Source organism: Penicillium verrucosum (assembly GCF_028828655.1).
Source record: "Penicillium verrucosum strain IBT 35672 chromosome Unknown utg000003l_segment0_segment0, whole genome shotgun sequence".
In the NCBI taxonomy this organism is placed as follows: Eukaryota; Fungi; Ascomycota; class Eurotiomycetes; order Eurotiales; family Aspergillaceae; genus Penicillium; species Penicillium verrucosum.
In genome coordinates, this window is record NW_026643212.1 from 3,192,661 (window position 1) to 3,208,248 (window position 15,588).

At 47.0% G+C, this 15,588-nt stretch overlaps 5 protein-coding genes across 5 annotated transcripts; 2 read left to right on the forward strand and 3 right to left on the reverse strand.

Moving 5' to 3' along the window:
• Positions 1-59: 59 nt before the first annotated feature.
• On the reverse strand, positions 60-2,439 carry N7516_008847 (GMC family oxidoreductase; the record flags this gene model as incomplete). The annotated part of the gene is made up of 7 exons (XM_057221566.1): positions 60-607; positions 667-1,033; positions 1,085-1,156; positions 1,210-1,672; positions 1,726-1,969; positions 2,029-2,154; positions 2,211-2,439. The coding sequence occupies 7 exons, from the start codon at positions 2,437-2,439 to the stop codon at positions 60-62; spliced, it is 2,049 nt and encodes a 682-aa protein (XP_057071838.1).
• A 1,365-nt stretch (positions 2,440-3,804) lies between these two features.
• N7516_008848 (Pyridoxal phosphate-dependent transferase major region subdomain 2) lies at positions 3,805-4,321 on the reverse strand (the record flags this gene model as incomplete). The annotated part of the gene is made up of 2 exons (XM_057221567.1): positions 3,805-3,836; positions 3,892-4,321. 2 exons carry the CDS (start codon positions 4,319-4,321, stop codon positions 3,805-3,807), a joined length of 462 nt encoding a protein of 153 aa, XP_057071839.1.
• Positions 4,322-5,703: 1,382 nt separating this feature from the next.
• N7516_008849 (uncharacterized protein) lies at positions 5,704-7,699 on the reverse strand (the record flags this gene model as incomplete). The annotated part of the gene is made up of 3 exons (XM_057221568.1): positions 5,704-6,535; positions 6,595-7,032; positions 7,098-7,699. 3 exons carry the CDS (start codon positions 7,697-7,699, stop codon positions 5,704-5,706), a joined length of 1,872 nt encoding a protein of 623 aa, XP_057071840.1.
• Positions 7,700-10,200: 2,501 nt separating this feature from the next.
• N7516_008850 (uncharacterized protein) lies at positions 10,201-10,791 on the forward strand (the record flags this gene model as incomplete). The annotated part of the gene is made up of 1 exon (XM_057221569.1): positions 10,201-10,791. One exon carries the CDS (start codon positions 10,201-10,203, stop codon positions 10,789-10,791), a length of 591 nt encoding a protein of 196 aa, XP_057071841.1.
• An 871-nt stretch (positions 10,792-11,662) lies between these two features.
• N7516_008851 (ankyrin repeat domain-containing protein) lies at positions 11,663-15,085 on the forward strand (the record flags this gene model as incomplete). Its single annotated transcript, XM_057221570.1, has 1 exon — positions 11,663-15,085. One exon carries the CDS (start codon positions 11,663-11,665, stop codon positions 15,083-15,085), a length of 3,423 nt encoding a protein of 1,140 aa, XP_057071842.1.
• Between the last annotated feature and the right edge of the window lie 503 nt (positions 15,086-15,588).

Below are 15,588 nucleotides of genomic sequence, written 5' to 3' on the forward strand. Positions count from 1 at the left end.
TGCCGGATTCCAACCAGCACGGATTATCATTACTATTACCATCAAACACAAACACCAGCTTAGAGATAGAGGCCGTAGCCAACAACAGCATGTACAGAAACAAGAAGAGAGGTCCACGCAGGCGAGAAAGCAACGCCGCCATGACCAGCGGGACTGCCATTGCTCTTCGCAGTACCACTCTTCTTCGCGGTAGCCGCGGTGCTGGAAGGTGTAGAAGTCGACCCATTGAAAGCCGACTCGGGCTTGGTTGGCAAGTTGTAGTATTCGCGAATGATATCGCTCGCTTGCTCAGCGACACCGTATGTCGAGGACATCAAGTGTGTAGACAAGGCGATAGGGATGACACTGGCATCTGCAACACGCACATTTGAAAGGCCGTATACGAGCAGGTTGGCGTCGACCACACCACCCTGTTCCTCTGGCAGCATTGCGCATGACGAGGACGGGTGGAACTCCGTGCCGGCTGACTTGCGTAGCCATTCTATCCAGTCGTCGTCGCTCTGCACGCTTGAGCCCGGGGTGGTTTCTTTTGTGAGGACTTTGCTCATCGGGCTGGTTTGGCCTAGTTGACGGGCGAGCTTAATGCCGGCGAGGAGGATCTCGGCGTCTGCGTTATTGTCAGCATTGGAGAGTTTTGATTGGAGGTCGGTTGCAGGGGGTACACACCAGCTGGGTTGCCCAGGTAATTCGGGTCGATGACGGGGAAGTCCATCGGGTTCGAAGAGTTGATGTAGATACGACCGTGGCTGAATGGGTGTTGGAGGGCAGCTGTGATGCCGATATCGCCGTTTGCATCGCTGTTCATGAACAGAAGCTCGATTTGACCCGTTGGAGTTTCGAAGATCTTCGACGTTGTGTCACAGATTGCCTTGTAGCCGACGAGCACGCCATCGTCGTAAGTCGTGTTTGGCGCATACTGATCGATTGAAGCGAGGAATTTCGACTCATACTCATCAACCTTACTGCCGTACATATCGGTGGCGTTCACGTAGGCAACAGCGGAATCGATATAAGTGAGGAACTTGGAATCATTCTGCGGGAATTAGCGTACGGACTCGGTGGACGAAGGATACGCAGGACACACCTTATCTTTGCCGTTGTTATAAAAGATGGAACCTGCGGTGTCCACATTCGTGCTCCATTTCACTGTGGCACTCTGTGCAATGAAGTCAGTTACATGCTCATCTTATGGATAAGAAGCGCACTCACGAAATGGTCTTGAAGGTGTTGACCGACGCCGGGAAGTTCCGATACAAGGTCAACACCAGCGTCAGAGAGGACGTCTTTGGGGCCGACACCGCTATGGAGCAATACAGCCGGGCTGCCGATAGTGCCACCCGCAAGGATGACTTCCTTGTTAACCTTAACCTTCAGTTTCGTTGATCCGCTATCAGTTGTGTATTCAACAGCACCTGCTGTTTTCTTGCCGGAAGATGTAGAGTTGTCAAAAACAAGGCGAGTCACATGCGCATTCGCCAATACATCGTAGTTGCCCCGGTCTGCAAGCGGATCGAGATAACCAGAACGACTATAGGACCGCGTCCAATTTGATGGGTTGATGCAGGATGTTGAGACGTCAGCGCCCAAGTTTTCACCTCCGTACATATTGGCGGAAATATGAATTCCCATGGCCTGGAGTGACGTTAACCAGTCGCCCACTTCGGGGAATGTACTAGGAATGTGTTAGCCTTATCGGTCAATTCTAGAGAACAGGCTTCGGCATACTAGTCGGGGTATGATGTATGGATCGGCCCGTTAGTGCCGTGATTTGACGCATTCCAGACGATTCCAGCCTCGTCAATCACATCATCAACGGGAGGAGTGAAACTCTCGCTTTTCTTCATAGCAGCGAAGAATGAGTCCCACGACCAGTTATCCGCACCATCCATGTCTCCGAGTATATCTTTCCAGGCATTGATCTCATCTTCACCCGGACGGGTCATATATAGTCCATTGATGGCGGAACTGCCTATATCTCGGAGTCAATTTTCTGTTTCGCGTTCTTTCGAATATGAAGTCTGTACAAACCTCCAAGGACCTTGCCACGAGGCCAATTAATCATGCGATCGCCTGCATTAGGTTGCGCAACAGTGTAGAAATCCCAATTCAAGGGCGTTGTCCATAAAGAGTCGAAATAAGAGTATGCCGGGGTATCTGTGTTTCCGTCAGGAATGTCGCATGACTCGTCGGGATCGAATAATTGAACGCACCTATGCGTTTGCGATAATCGTCTCCATTCTCGCCCGACTCAAGAACGAGTACAGTGTGATTTTTATCCTCCGAAAGACGAGCGCCCAACACGAGTCCAGCTTGACCTCCTCCCACGATCACAAAGTCATAAGCATCGTCGATTTTCGTCCGCGGTAATAAGGCGTTCGCAAATTGGTTCGCGACTAGGCTGGCGCCTACGATCTGGGTAACGGACAGGCTAGGTCGCATTGTGAGGGTGTGCGTCGCAGATTGTCGAGAGGTGGAAAGGTGGATCTCATATACCAAAATGCCATTATAAGAAACAGGCTTAGGCTAAGCCTATGGAGTAAGACCTTTGAAAAACCTTGTTATGAGCTTTAGCGATTCTCAATTCTACGCACGATGATCCTAGATAAGCACATCCTGAAGCATGCATCGCGTTAGACGAGTGGGTCAATATTGGGCTTCTGCAAATGAGATCTTGGTTCCTCTTTGGTCCACATGGCTATTTCCAATAAATCAACTTTGTTTGCTTGGGACTAGCCTTTCTACCCGTCCCCCGTTCCATGTTTCTTATCGCGTGTTCCTGGAACTGTCCAAGACAATCAGATTTTTCTTGCAATTCAACCATATTTGATCACCGATCCACCTATGGTTTCGCTCGTTTCAAACCCAGTATGAATAAATAGCTATGATTACGTTGCCACAGACAAGACAACACATCAATCCTGTGATGGCATGGCTCCAACGAGGTGTTGACCGCATGGTTGCTATGCACCGATCAAAGGTCCCGAGCCAATGATTGACCGGGATTTTCTCCACTCACAAAGGGTTATTAAAGGTGGGTCTTGTCAAAGGTTCTGATAGGCTGCCGGTTAGATGATCGCAATTAGAACCCGCCCAGTCGCCAGCCACAAAAAGGTACGGAGTACGTACGGAGTACTCCGTATGTATCTAAAATTCTAGAACAAAGCCCACTAAAAGTGTCTGGATTTCCATGGGCGTGAAGTGAAACATTCATATAACTAAGACAGGGATCGATTATGTTCCCACATTGTATGCTATCTATCCATTGACAGTTATCTTGTACTCGGTAATATTGATTCAGAATGATCTCAGAGAGTGGAGGTATTAGGGTTAATCTTGTCAGCTGCAATCTATTTAATTGCTAAACCGATCTCACTAAGTCCCGCCTTGTGATTAGTCACCTCGGCAAAATGAGACACCTTTGCGAAGAGTTTGTTTGGTTCGATCCATTCGAAGAGACTCGTCGATTTTCACTATTGTGGCAAAACTATCGAAGTTATACTTTGGTCGTAGGAAAATTTCAATACCTCAATTCCTCGATCCAATGTCAAAATATGGAATAGAAACACTAGTTAGTTATGTAGATAACTACAAGGTCATCCAGTATAGTTCGCCGCTTATACGGCCTTATCATCATTTCCATAGTCTCTTTAGGTGTCTTTTTCAAGTATGATTGGAAAAGGTAAACCTACCGCTAACCATCATTTCTTCATTACACAGGCATCGTCCCAGGGGTCGTTGCAAATGCCTCCTTCAGTATGTCCAAACCATCAACAAGCTGGTCCTCGGTGATAGTTATTGGTGGGGCTATGCGAAAGGCACCCCCAAAGCTAGGATGGCTACTGAGATTGGCCCACAAGCCTAAATCGTAAGCCCGATCCCCGATCGCCTTACCCAAAGCCAGCGCAGACGTCTTGGTCTCCCGATCCTTAACAATCTCAACCCTAGCCATCAGTCCGCGGCCACGGACATCTCCGATACAGCTATACTTCTCCTTAAGTGCATTCAGCCGGCCATAGAGTACTTTACCCATAGCACGAGAGTGCTCAACTAGCCTATCACGAACCACGATCTCAAGCACTTTATCGCCTACGGCAGTAGGCAGCGGATCATTAATATAAGTCGTATAGAAGCAGAAGTCCCGCTTAATATATACGTGTTCTATCTTATCACTCGTTAGAACAGCGCCGAGCGGTAGGCTATTCCCTAGAGTTTTGCTGAGGGTGAGGATATCGGGAACGACGTCTTCGTTTTCGTAAGTAAAAGCTATTAGATCGCTGTACCGACCGATACCCGTCTGCGCTTCGTTAACGATTAGAAGCATTCCGCGCTTTTCGTACTCCTACTTTAGAGCTACGAGATATCCCGGCGGTAGGACGTATATACTAGCCGATGACTAGATACACTCTATAATACAAGCGGCTAGCGATCCGTACGATTGTATATCGACTATACGCTAGCCGTATTCTATCTCTATCTCCTAGTCGTAGGATCCGTCTAGACGGCGGAAGATAGAGCGGTATATATTCGGCGACGGTAGTATTAGTATGCCCGGTATTACTAGGCCTTAGCCTTTACGACTAAAGTGGTATTGCGCGCCTAGTGCCTACGCTATTACGCTATGCTAGCTGCCGCCTAGTCCGACGATCTACCTTAGCTATCTTTATCGCTGCTTCGTTGCTCTCGCCGCCGGTGGAGAGGAAGAAGGCTTTGTCGAGGCCGATTAGCAGAAGATCGCAGAGACGTTCGCCTAGGCTGACCACTAGGGGCGATACCATACCCGAGAAGAGGTGGTCCAGGGAGGCTGCGTAGTCGGTGATTGTCTACACAATCTCTAGGTGCCCGTGGCCGAGTAAGTAGGACATTTGTCCGGACGTGAAGTCTAACACTTTGTGTCCGGAGGCTATGTATATATAGAGCCCTCTACTGCCATAGATCACGTCTCTGTTGAATTTAGTGCCATAGTTAAGGAGGTACTTCGATGTTTTGGCCTGAAGCTCTTCTGTGTTGACATCGGTATATAAGATAGGATTATCGTTATTCTATTGGGACATAATTGCGTCTGGGGATTCTCCTGTGGTGAGTGCGGGGGCCATGCTAGGGTCTGCGGATGATGGATAGGATGATTGTGTCTGAGTACTTCTAATATATTTCTGAGGAGTCACAGCCTTTTTAAGCTTGTTATTGTTGTCTTTATTCCCCTCATTAATGGGTTAGTTATAGGGACGTGCTTTCTCCTTCTTGTTATCTTGGCCGCGGCTTCGCGGCCAACAGGAATCCTTGCGCATCACAACGTCTATCTTCCCACTGGAGTCGTTTTCCGAGATAGCTTCAAAACACTAGTTCAACCTAAACCCCTCTTCGTCTATGTTTATTTGCTCCAGGGGCCGAAATGGACGTACTCCAGGAGTTTTCGTATTACAGATGAGTCAGAATACCTCTGGACTGGCGTCGTAACACGATAGGAATGGCCCCCAGGATCTGGTTGTGTTTCAACTGTGGGATTAGGCACTGTCCAGCTCACCATGGGTTGAGGGCCACTGAATTCTCTTCATCCGCCTACACAAAATTACATACTGGAGGGTTTGGACCTACAATGTTTCAGACGCGGCTGATTCTTGTACGTTCTAAGCTCCATAAGCGGCATATGTCTGTCCTGCTGATAGAAGTGTTGCAAAATGAGTACACGAATACTCCGTACGTTCGTCACTCCATGATTTGGAGTATATCCCAAGTACTCGGGAACATATCATCAACAAAGGCCATATCTGGCACGAAATGCTGACGCAGTTCAACATCCGTCTCCCCTGAGTTCTCCGCCGGTGGCTCTGACTTCAACAGTTTATCAATGACATCTGAATGCTGCGCAAGGCAAATATCACCCAGATCCCACCCAAAATGCTTGTGGTGCGACCGCAACGAATCCAAAAGGTCACTGGCCATTCGCAGAGAACCACTTTGTGCAAGACCCGCCACCTGCTCTGTCTCCAGTGCACACCGAATCAAAAACGTCACCGTTGCTGAAAATGTGAATGCTACGACAGGTAGCCAGTAATCACCCAATTGTGTTTCTCCGAGTTCCTGCACCAGAACCACAATGTCCTCCGCGGTTCTGCGTGCCTCCATAACTCGGTTTGCCATCTGCTCGGCATTCGAATCTTGTGCTTGCCGCTCGCGATCTAAGTCGATGCGCCGCAGGAGGAGTTTTGTAGCCAGATATGCCAGACGGAGGTTGGAAGCGCCAGGGATATTCAGGTTTGAGCCGCGGATGATGATTTTGCGGATGTCGCCTGTGAGTGAATCCACCCATTTGTTTAACTCTAATTCAAGATTCCTGTTTGATCCTTGGGTCTCGGTGCGGATGGTGTATACTTGCTCCAGACAGTGGTCTAGCACGTCGGTCAAATTCATGAGCTCGATGAAAACTGCGTTTGCTTCGTGATCTCGTTCCCAATCTGATAGGTATTCAGATATTGGCAATGGTACGTCATATTGCGATCTTCTGATATGAGGTGGCGTTCCGTAAGCAAGGCTTGACCTGTTGGATGACTAGTTCTTAGAATGTCCCATTGTTTACACGGTTGGCTAGAAACATACCAGCGATCATGGAGTAATATGGACCACCATATCTTCATTCTTAAATGCTTCTCCTCCTGGGGAATATCCCAAGGTAGTGGGTTTCGATTTAACCCTAGGGAATGGCACAATGCAACAACCGAACCGAGTCTTACTCCATTGCCTGTCATAGATGTGGTTGGACGGCCGCCAACATCTAGCAGGATGGCTTTTATTGTGGATATCCCAGCTGATGCGTGCAACTCGGAATACGAGGCTTCAATAGCAAGGTTCCAGACGAAACGAACATCTGGACACCGTTCTTTCGATAGAAGGGGATCGTGTTGCCATTGGGTAAGCACGTGGGCATACAGGCACGCCAGAAGTGCAGGAGAAATACGATGCCTAGCATTTGTGTATTGCGCTCGAAAGGACCTTTCTTCAAGTAATGGGAGGCAAGGGTTGATCTTTCTCAGATATCTATTCGCAGGAATTAGTTTCCGGGGGTTCTGTCGAATGCCCAATATAAATTAAGTGTTACCCACATGTCTATCAGATGTGGTCCCCATGGCTCTACAAGCTTTTCAATAGTCTGCAGCTTATGCAAGGCCGGACTAGAGTTCACCATGAGCCCCAGCGGCCTTTTCTGCACTTTCGTGAATATAACTGGGGACGAGGAAGTACCCGGCTCAACGGGACGAATTTCACGTATTCCTTGACCACCCGAAATATTAGACAGATAGTCGGCCAAGACATGATTATCCCCAGTCACTGCCGGACCAAGGATATGGGGGTTGTCATCCTCGGCCTCAAGAGATAGCGGTGTATCCTGATCGTTCTGAGCTTGTGTGACAATCGAGAATTGCGGCGACGTAGCTACCACAGCCGGTCGACTAAGTGACTGGGCAGCTACAATTGGTGTTCGTAATGTTGGGTGTGGTAGTCGTGGGCACGTTTCTGTGGAATATCTCTTCTGTGGTGTTGAATTTGCTCTCGCGTTGGGAAATGTACATTCTGTGCCGTGCGCACGACACATCAAACAGGCCGGGGTATGGGGCTCTAGTTTGCATCGTGATTTCCTCCGCCGACACGGTACACATGCTGGCTTAGTGTGAGACCGATATGGTCGCTCGTCTCCACTTTCCATCTTGTTTGTCAATGCTTCTTGGGTGGAAGGAAATTCCCGCGGTGGGTTCCCCTCGGCGAGGCCTGGCAGATGTGTGGCAAAGTCGAGGGTTTCCTCTACCTATGATTGCACGGAATAATAGCTGGAAGATCAGGTCTTCCTAGCAAGGTACTTTGTCTAAGGTGATCCGTCCTTCAATCCGCTGCTATTCGACAGTCACCGGAAGAACAGTTGTTGGATACGGGCGACTAAATATGCCACCCGACACATAACTCTCTGATTGGTTTATATTGCCAGGCGATAATTTAGATCCACTCTCACTTCACAAGTACTATTGTTAACTTGAATCTATAGTTACGTAGTTACTTTATATAGTATTTTTATAAATGAATACTGTTGAGCAACCTGTTACTATGTGAGGAGAAAGCAGAGGAAGTTAATTGATTAAACTAGAAACGTAGGGGGTTATATACCCTGCTACAACCATCTAAACTCTGCTCGATTATAGTAAACAAGCTAACAAATAGTAAATAACGAACAAATAGTGCTTAGTATGTAGCAAACATATATATATATATATATATATATATATATATAGGAGATTGTTTAACGAATACGATATTAATTTTTTAACACCGAGCTCTTTATACTCCTAAGTCTTAAGTCTCGATTTCTTACTAGTTATTAGACCTCAGGATAGCCAACAGACCCCATAGCCCAGACCAACCCAACCCACCAAATGGTCTGCTTTTTGGGCCTATGCCTCGGCCCATCGGTGGATTATAGGCCCGGAGCATAGGACCATAGAAATAATGGGGGCCTATGATAGGGGCCAATTTATCGTAGCTACATAATTAATGCATTTTTCCCTGGTTTTTTGGGTATTCAAATTACCGCCTAAGCTATATATGAAGCTATATAGAAATTTTCTCTCTCTTCTAACTAATTATAATCAAGTTTGAATTTTATAAAACTTTAATTTTTATAAGAGGTACTTATTTTTAGTAGGAGTTTATATAGTAAATAGAGGTACCAAAAGTGTTACTATAGAGAAAGCGATAATTATATCTTTATGCGGATACTTAGTAATCCTCCTCGGTGCGAATTCGTGGTCTACGGGTCAAATTGGATCTTTTTGGAGTGATTTTGTATGAAATCTAGTACCATAATACTAGAATCAGTATAATATCTACTTAATTGCCACTTCTTACTATGATAATATAATAATATATGTACTGAATATATAGGTTAGTACATACGCAAAATACAGCCATTAATCAGCTACTTTATACGTGCCAAGACTATATTTGTGCACAGAAATGGGCATTGATGGGGGCCTATGAGGCCCCCATCAATGGTCTGGGGGTTGGTCGGGCTTCGAAGCCATAACCAATAACCCATTGCGGGTTGGTCTATGGGCTGGGGGCTTGGGCCCATTGATGGGCTATCCAGAGGTCTACTAGTTATCTTACTATCTTACTAACTGAATCTGAACTGAATCTGAACTGAATCTGAATTGAATCTGTAAAGTGTATAGTATACAAATAAAACAGTAATGAACTAGGTGGTGAGGTAATAACCAATGAGAGAGTTATGTGTCGGATGGCATATTTAGTCGCCCGTACATACGTCTGGGACAGTCATTTGTGGGGTGGAGATTGCCTGAAAATCAGCAAATCGGATTGACGCCATACCTGGCACCAATTCGAGGGCTTTGATAACTGGGTCGCAGACATTGCGGACAAACCTCCCGGTTAAACCAAGCTCATTACCGACTGTGTAAAGTTCCGTCTCATCGTTCAGTGGAACTTCATAGGCTATGCCAGCTTGTAGGAACACTCGGCAAGCGTCCGTTGGGAATGTACTCCATAGAGACATATAGGCGACTGACAGACGGTCGGAATGGATTGATAGGTTCAATGTTCCTCCGTTCTAGCTTATAGCTGGAGTAGCTCTAGCCTCTAGCCAACTGCGTCTGGGCTGGTTCCATGTTTTGGGAGATGGAATAACCGTTGGAATGACAAAAAACGTTCTGGGACCCTAAGCCGAGGGCCTTACTGTTATCGATAGAAGTAGGGGAAATTAAAAGACGATCCTCAGCGAGGACGCAAAATATAAGACGAGAAGAATTCACGAACCTCAGAGAGGACGCAACAAATGACGCGGGTCAGGATATCCCGATCTAAGAGAGGTCTAAGGTTTAAGTTACTTAAATTACTTAGATAACGATTCTTTATCCCTAGGTAGCTATTTTTCTGGTAACCTCGGAAACGGATTCAATCACGTGTTACTTATCTTATCTCCATGTTCTTGGAATTTCAAAAATTCCAATACATCATCCCCACCAATCACACTTCATTCATCAATACTATACCACAGCTACCCATCTCCGTTTGCCAAAAATCAATCACCAGGTTGACCAGATTCTCGCACAAGCCAAAGCCACCATAGTTCCTCCAATCGACTACTCGAAATGGGACAACATTGACACGGATTCAGACCCGGAGCCAGAGACAAGCTCAATGCCGCGTCCTCAAGTGTCCAAGCCCACCGTGCCTTCTCCTACTGTCCCATCTACAGCTACCCAGGCCACACCCTCCAACCAAACCCCCTCCTCTCCAGGAGACACGATCAAAGCGGTGACAGTCCGATGCCAGGGCGACAAAGGTTTCCCATGGTCGGCAACTACCATCCCCTCGAACCACCCTATCTTCAGCAATAGTGTCCCACCAGTGCCGGCTTTGCTGGACTTCTTCATCGTCGTCCACCGCGTGGGAACTGTGGGCAATGGAACAACTGGTTACCTCGATAACCAGGCTATCACATACATCCATATAGACCCGAACACCGGGTTTGCGCCCCCTCGGTGGCAGAGTGGGATCGGTACTGTGATTGTCGCACGCAAAGACAAGAAGGATCTCTCTCCAGAGCACTACGAGGCAATCTGGATGTACTGCGATCGTATTCTCGATTACTTTGGGGAAGGAGAAGGAGCACCTGAGCGTTTGTTCAGCCGACAAGCATTCGAGCGATGGTTCGTGGGTTACCAAAAAGAGCAAGTGGGCATTGGACGTAAGGAATGGACGTCGGTATCGCCGTTGTACGAAGAGTGAACTGTCACTCCATTAAGTTGCGTAAAGGGTGCCGACTGATATTTCACAAGGAACCCCCAACCTAGTCTACGTTATCAAAATGCAATTCTCTCCAGCCAAATGCCATAAGAGTAAACTAAGCTCATTATCTAACTATCTAGATAGTTATCTATCTCCTCTTTGATCCTAGTTTTTATGTAGCCGTCTTACCAGCCCACCCCTACCCAGGGTAGGTCTGTCCCACTAAAGAGAAATTTACCACAAAACGGAAGAATTTAAAAATCACCATATATTCAAAACCACCTACCTATATACTCCAGTAGTATCTATGTACCAATTTGCACCACCACTATCTCTTGCTGCTAATCTAGCTTCATGCTCATTTTCAGCAGCATCCCTAGCCAATTGAGCCCGTTGTTCCAATTCCAATTCCTTGGGATGGGCGAGCCCAACCTGGATACGGAGTAGGGTGAGAATGCGGTTGAAGATCACCCTTGGTCAACCGCACTGACCCCGAAGTAATGCATTATTGGACAATGGCTTCTTCCTAACACACTAACACCCTTGGAATCTGCACACAGCCACAATCTGCCATGCACGTGAGACTGCAAGTGACCCAGAAACGACACCGTCAGAGTCGAAGGTTTTGTCAATTGTTTTGTGGGTTTCCGCAACTACACCTTGCCCGTTAGCAACATCTTGAACCACGCGGGTACGCTTGATAAGTCTGCGGTATACTAGATCATACGGGATATTCACGAGCAGACAAGCAACCAACGGATTTACAGTCTGATTCTCGTAAGCAAGTCGTGCCTGCCCAGGTGAACTTTTGCTTTCAACATCACGAAAACGCCAGTCGCACCCTAACAATTTCCAAATTGTGCTGTGCCCAATGGACCTCTTCGAGGCTGTAAAGTCGGGACAGGAAGATACTGTGAAAGTGCTTCTTGATAATGGTGCGGATCCCAACACTCAAGTAGACGGATTTGGAACTATTCTCCATGCGGCCGTATTTGAGGGAGATATAGCGATCGTACAACTGCTTCTCGAGAGAGGTGCAGATGTCAACCCCCAAGGCGGCGAGTATGGAACTGCTCTCCAGACAGCGGCCGCATTTGGAGTAGGGACAGCGATCGTACGTCTGCTTATCGAGAGAGGTGCACATATCAAAGCTCAAGGGGGCGAGTATGGCACTGCTCTTCAAGCAGCGGCCGCATCTAGGGAAGACATATCGACAGTGCAACTACTTATTGAGAAAGGCGCGGATATCAACGCCGAATCAGGTAGATTTCACACTGCTCTCCAAGCAGCGGCATTTAAGGGAAATATAGCGGTCGCACGACTGCTTCTTGAGAAAGGTGCAGATATCAACGCTCAAGGCGGCGAGTATGGAACTGCTCTCCAAGCGGCGGCCGCATCTAAGGGAAATATATCGACAGTGCAGCTACTTCTCGATGCAGGCGCGGATGTTGACATCCAAGGAGGGAGACTTGGAACGGCCCTGCAGGCCGCCGCATCTGAGGGAGATATAACGATCGTTCGCATTCTTCTTGATCACAGCGCGAATGTTGATGCCCAAGGCGGCGAGTATGGAACTAGTCTCCAGGCTGCCATGTCTAGAGGACACGTAGCGGTTGTGCGATTACTTCTTGAGCAAGGCGCGGATGTCAACGCTCAAGGTGGCGAATATGGAACTCCTCTCCAGGCCGCTATATCTAGGGGAATTATATCGACAGTGCAACTACTTCTGGATGCAGGCGCGGATGCTAACTCCCGAGGAGGCAGATTTGGAAGTGCTCTCCAGGCGGCCATATTCATGGCAGATACAGCGATCGTACACCTCCTTCTTGACAGACAAAGAAACGAAATACCAATCACCGAGAGGATTCTTAAGGAAGTCTTGAAATCCTGGAATGCGGTCCAGTTGATGAATATATTGCTCGATAAAACAGAAGGGAAAATCTTCATCACAGAAGAGATTCTCGTTACAGCTGCCCAAAACGAGAGTGGATATCAGTTGATGGCCTGTCTTCTAGAGAGCAGTGTCAAGATATCAGATGATCACATGTGGGTACGAGGGCTGGCAAAAGTGGGATATAGTTACCAAGAGATCATTAACCTTCTTTTGGAGAAGACAAATGATTCCCCTTGGGTTTTCTTTGAGCCAGTCAGCTTTCCTCACTTTGAAATGAAGCCTGATCGACATATTCGGGGATGTTGCCACTCCGTTTCGCCACCTGAATTATATCTAATAACGAACTCCAACGCCATTGCGGAACGACATCCAATGACTCTTGATAATCAAGGGATAATCGATCGGATTGAAGAGGCTTGTGGTTTTGCTGGGATCAAGCCCACCACACGAACGGTAGCTGACTGGGCTGGATGCATCGAGTTCAATGATATTGATTCGATACTTTCCGTGTCATATGTATTACCCACTGATACAAGAAACTTGGTCGATATTGGAATATTTTGGTCTCGTATCTCTCAGGGCTTGGAAGGGTTCTGTCAGGCTGCTGCTCTATTACAAGCAAATGATCTTTGTTGCGATTCCTTTACAGTTCTTAAATCGGAATTGAAAGGCCACGACTCGTCATCGTCACCTCTAGGGGAAATGGTTTCTGTTTCCTTCAAATCAGTTCTCAGTCTTCGTGAGGAGCTGCGGAATGTTACAAATGCAGCTCCCGGTTACTCTGACCTTGAAAAGCTTTTATCTGCATCCACGGGGGTCCTCAGCCTTATATGGCCAGACATACCGGAGGTTTCAAGCGAATCAAGCATTCAGTGGTGTCTTCACCTCTGTGCGCTGGCAGTCCAATTTCTCTGTCTTAGCTTCCCTTCATACTGCCAGGCCCATATTGGTCCTGTTAAACCCTTTTTCTTGAACTTTTCTGCACGAAAGGTGACACTGATGGGACTTCAAACAAAACAATCTTTTCCATTCTTGGTAGCAGAACTTGTCAATCTCACTTGTCTAGGTAATATGACCCGTGGGCAAGTCTTGTTGTTCCGTGCTAGTGAAGCTTCGCCGGATAAGGAAATGTTGGAAATGCAAATCCAACGACTAGGGCAAAATCATGATGTTCTTGGACGTGCCGAAGATATACTCGATATATGGGGCCCTGGAAATCTAATACTTCGAGAAGATGGTAGTGGTGCTCCTGTCGCTATAAAAATCGGAGACGGCTTTGTTTTCGCTCGCGAAAGTGGAAAGTTCCATTGGGCCCAGAATATACCAGATATCGAAGCTTTGACCTCGATTGACATTGAACTACCGCTTTTGATCGGCTCGTTGGTCGCAATAAACTCTGCTTGCAAACATACCGAAGTCGAGTCCCGCCTTACAGCGGCAAACTTCCTCGAAGAACTGGGAACAAGCCGCTCGTCATGGAAAAGGTCACAACGACAACTGGCCATTCAAGGGGGGCAGTATGTCGTTGGTCAAGCTACAGAGACTTGGAATAAACAAACAGGCATCTCGGTGAAAGACCAAGCGCTCGCTTATCCGCCCCAAATCCTCATTCAATACATGGATTCACATTGGGGAGTCCAAGTCAGCTACTGCACTGGAGTGGCTAAAAGAGTCCGTCTAAGAAAGCTGGTAGTAGACTTATTGCCGCACTTTACTCCTAGATCTCCATTTGATTATGGTGATCTCGAGGCCAAACTGAAGGATGAGACGTTGCGACCAAAGGACCTTCAGGTCTGGCTAAGCGACCTAAGTCCAGACCTACGCCTGGAAATCTTGACTATTATCTGTGATATCCTGGACACCCTTCGGCACACTGGATTAGACAGCACAGATACTTACTTTTGCGTTGCCTGGCCATTTGAGGGTAACGTCACTCAGTGCTTTAAAATACCTCTGGAGCAGGATAGCTCATGGGCCAGATTTCTGGCGGATTCTCATGATTGTGCAACCTTTGCGTACATCACAATGGAATGTTTTGAGACAACTGAATTCAGATGCAGCAATATTCCTAAGCCCTGCCTCGACATACGCCTACTAGAGACTTCTGTTTCTCGCAGCAGAAAAGAAAACGTCTTCACGGAGTCGCGCTTACAGCATGAGGAAGTTTGCTATTTTTCCAAGCAGGATACCATGTTCTGGGTCAAAGTACTGAAGAAGCATGCAGATCAACCAGCAAGTCTTGTTGACCTGATGGCTATTCAGTCTTTACCACATAGCATCCGACAGAGGTTGCACTTGACCGAGCGAAGGAAGCAGCGGAGTCGTCTGCGGGAGTGCGCTACAATATGGACTCAAGGGGAAGTTGTTTCGGTGTCCTCGGCACGAAGATCGAGTAAATGAAACTAGGGCTATGGTCCAAATTTTGCCTCCAGCCCTTTTTGGAACATTTTCTACATTTAGGGTGTTTTATGGATAAAGCACTGCTATATTGTATCTCCCAGTGTATCTCCTTTTCATATCTTCAACGCATTGTTCTAATGTATTTAGGTTTTCTAGACAGTACTAAGACGGTAAAAGTTCTAAATTTGTCTCGATTATAGCGTAAATATATTTAACTATAGGGTAGTCTTAGAGGCTAGCACTGTTATATTCTAGTTTATAAATATCCTTAAAATATCGATAGGCTATATAAAAGCTAGCGAGGATAAGGTTAAATAGTCGAGGGGGATCCGTCCCCGTTTACTAATACGAGAATAACTCTCGCCGCCGTTTATCGTCCTATATCGTACTAGCAAAGCGGTCTATTTAGAGCTCGGTAGCAATCGGTCGACCGAGAACGACAGCTATATAGACGTCCTAAATATATAAGATCACCTAAATTCTATAACCGACGAGACTAATAT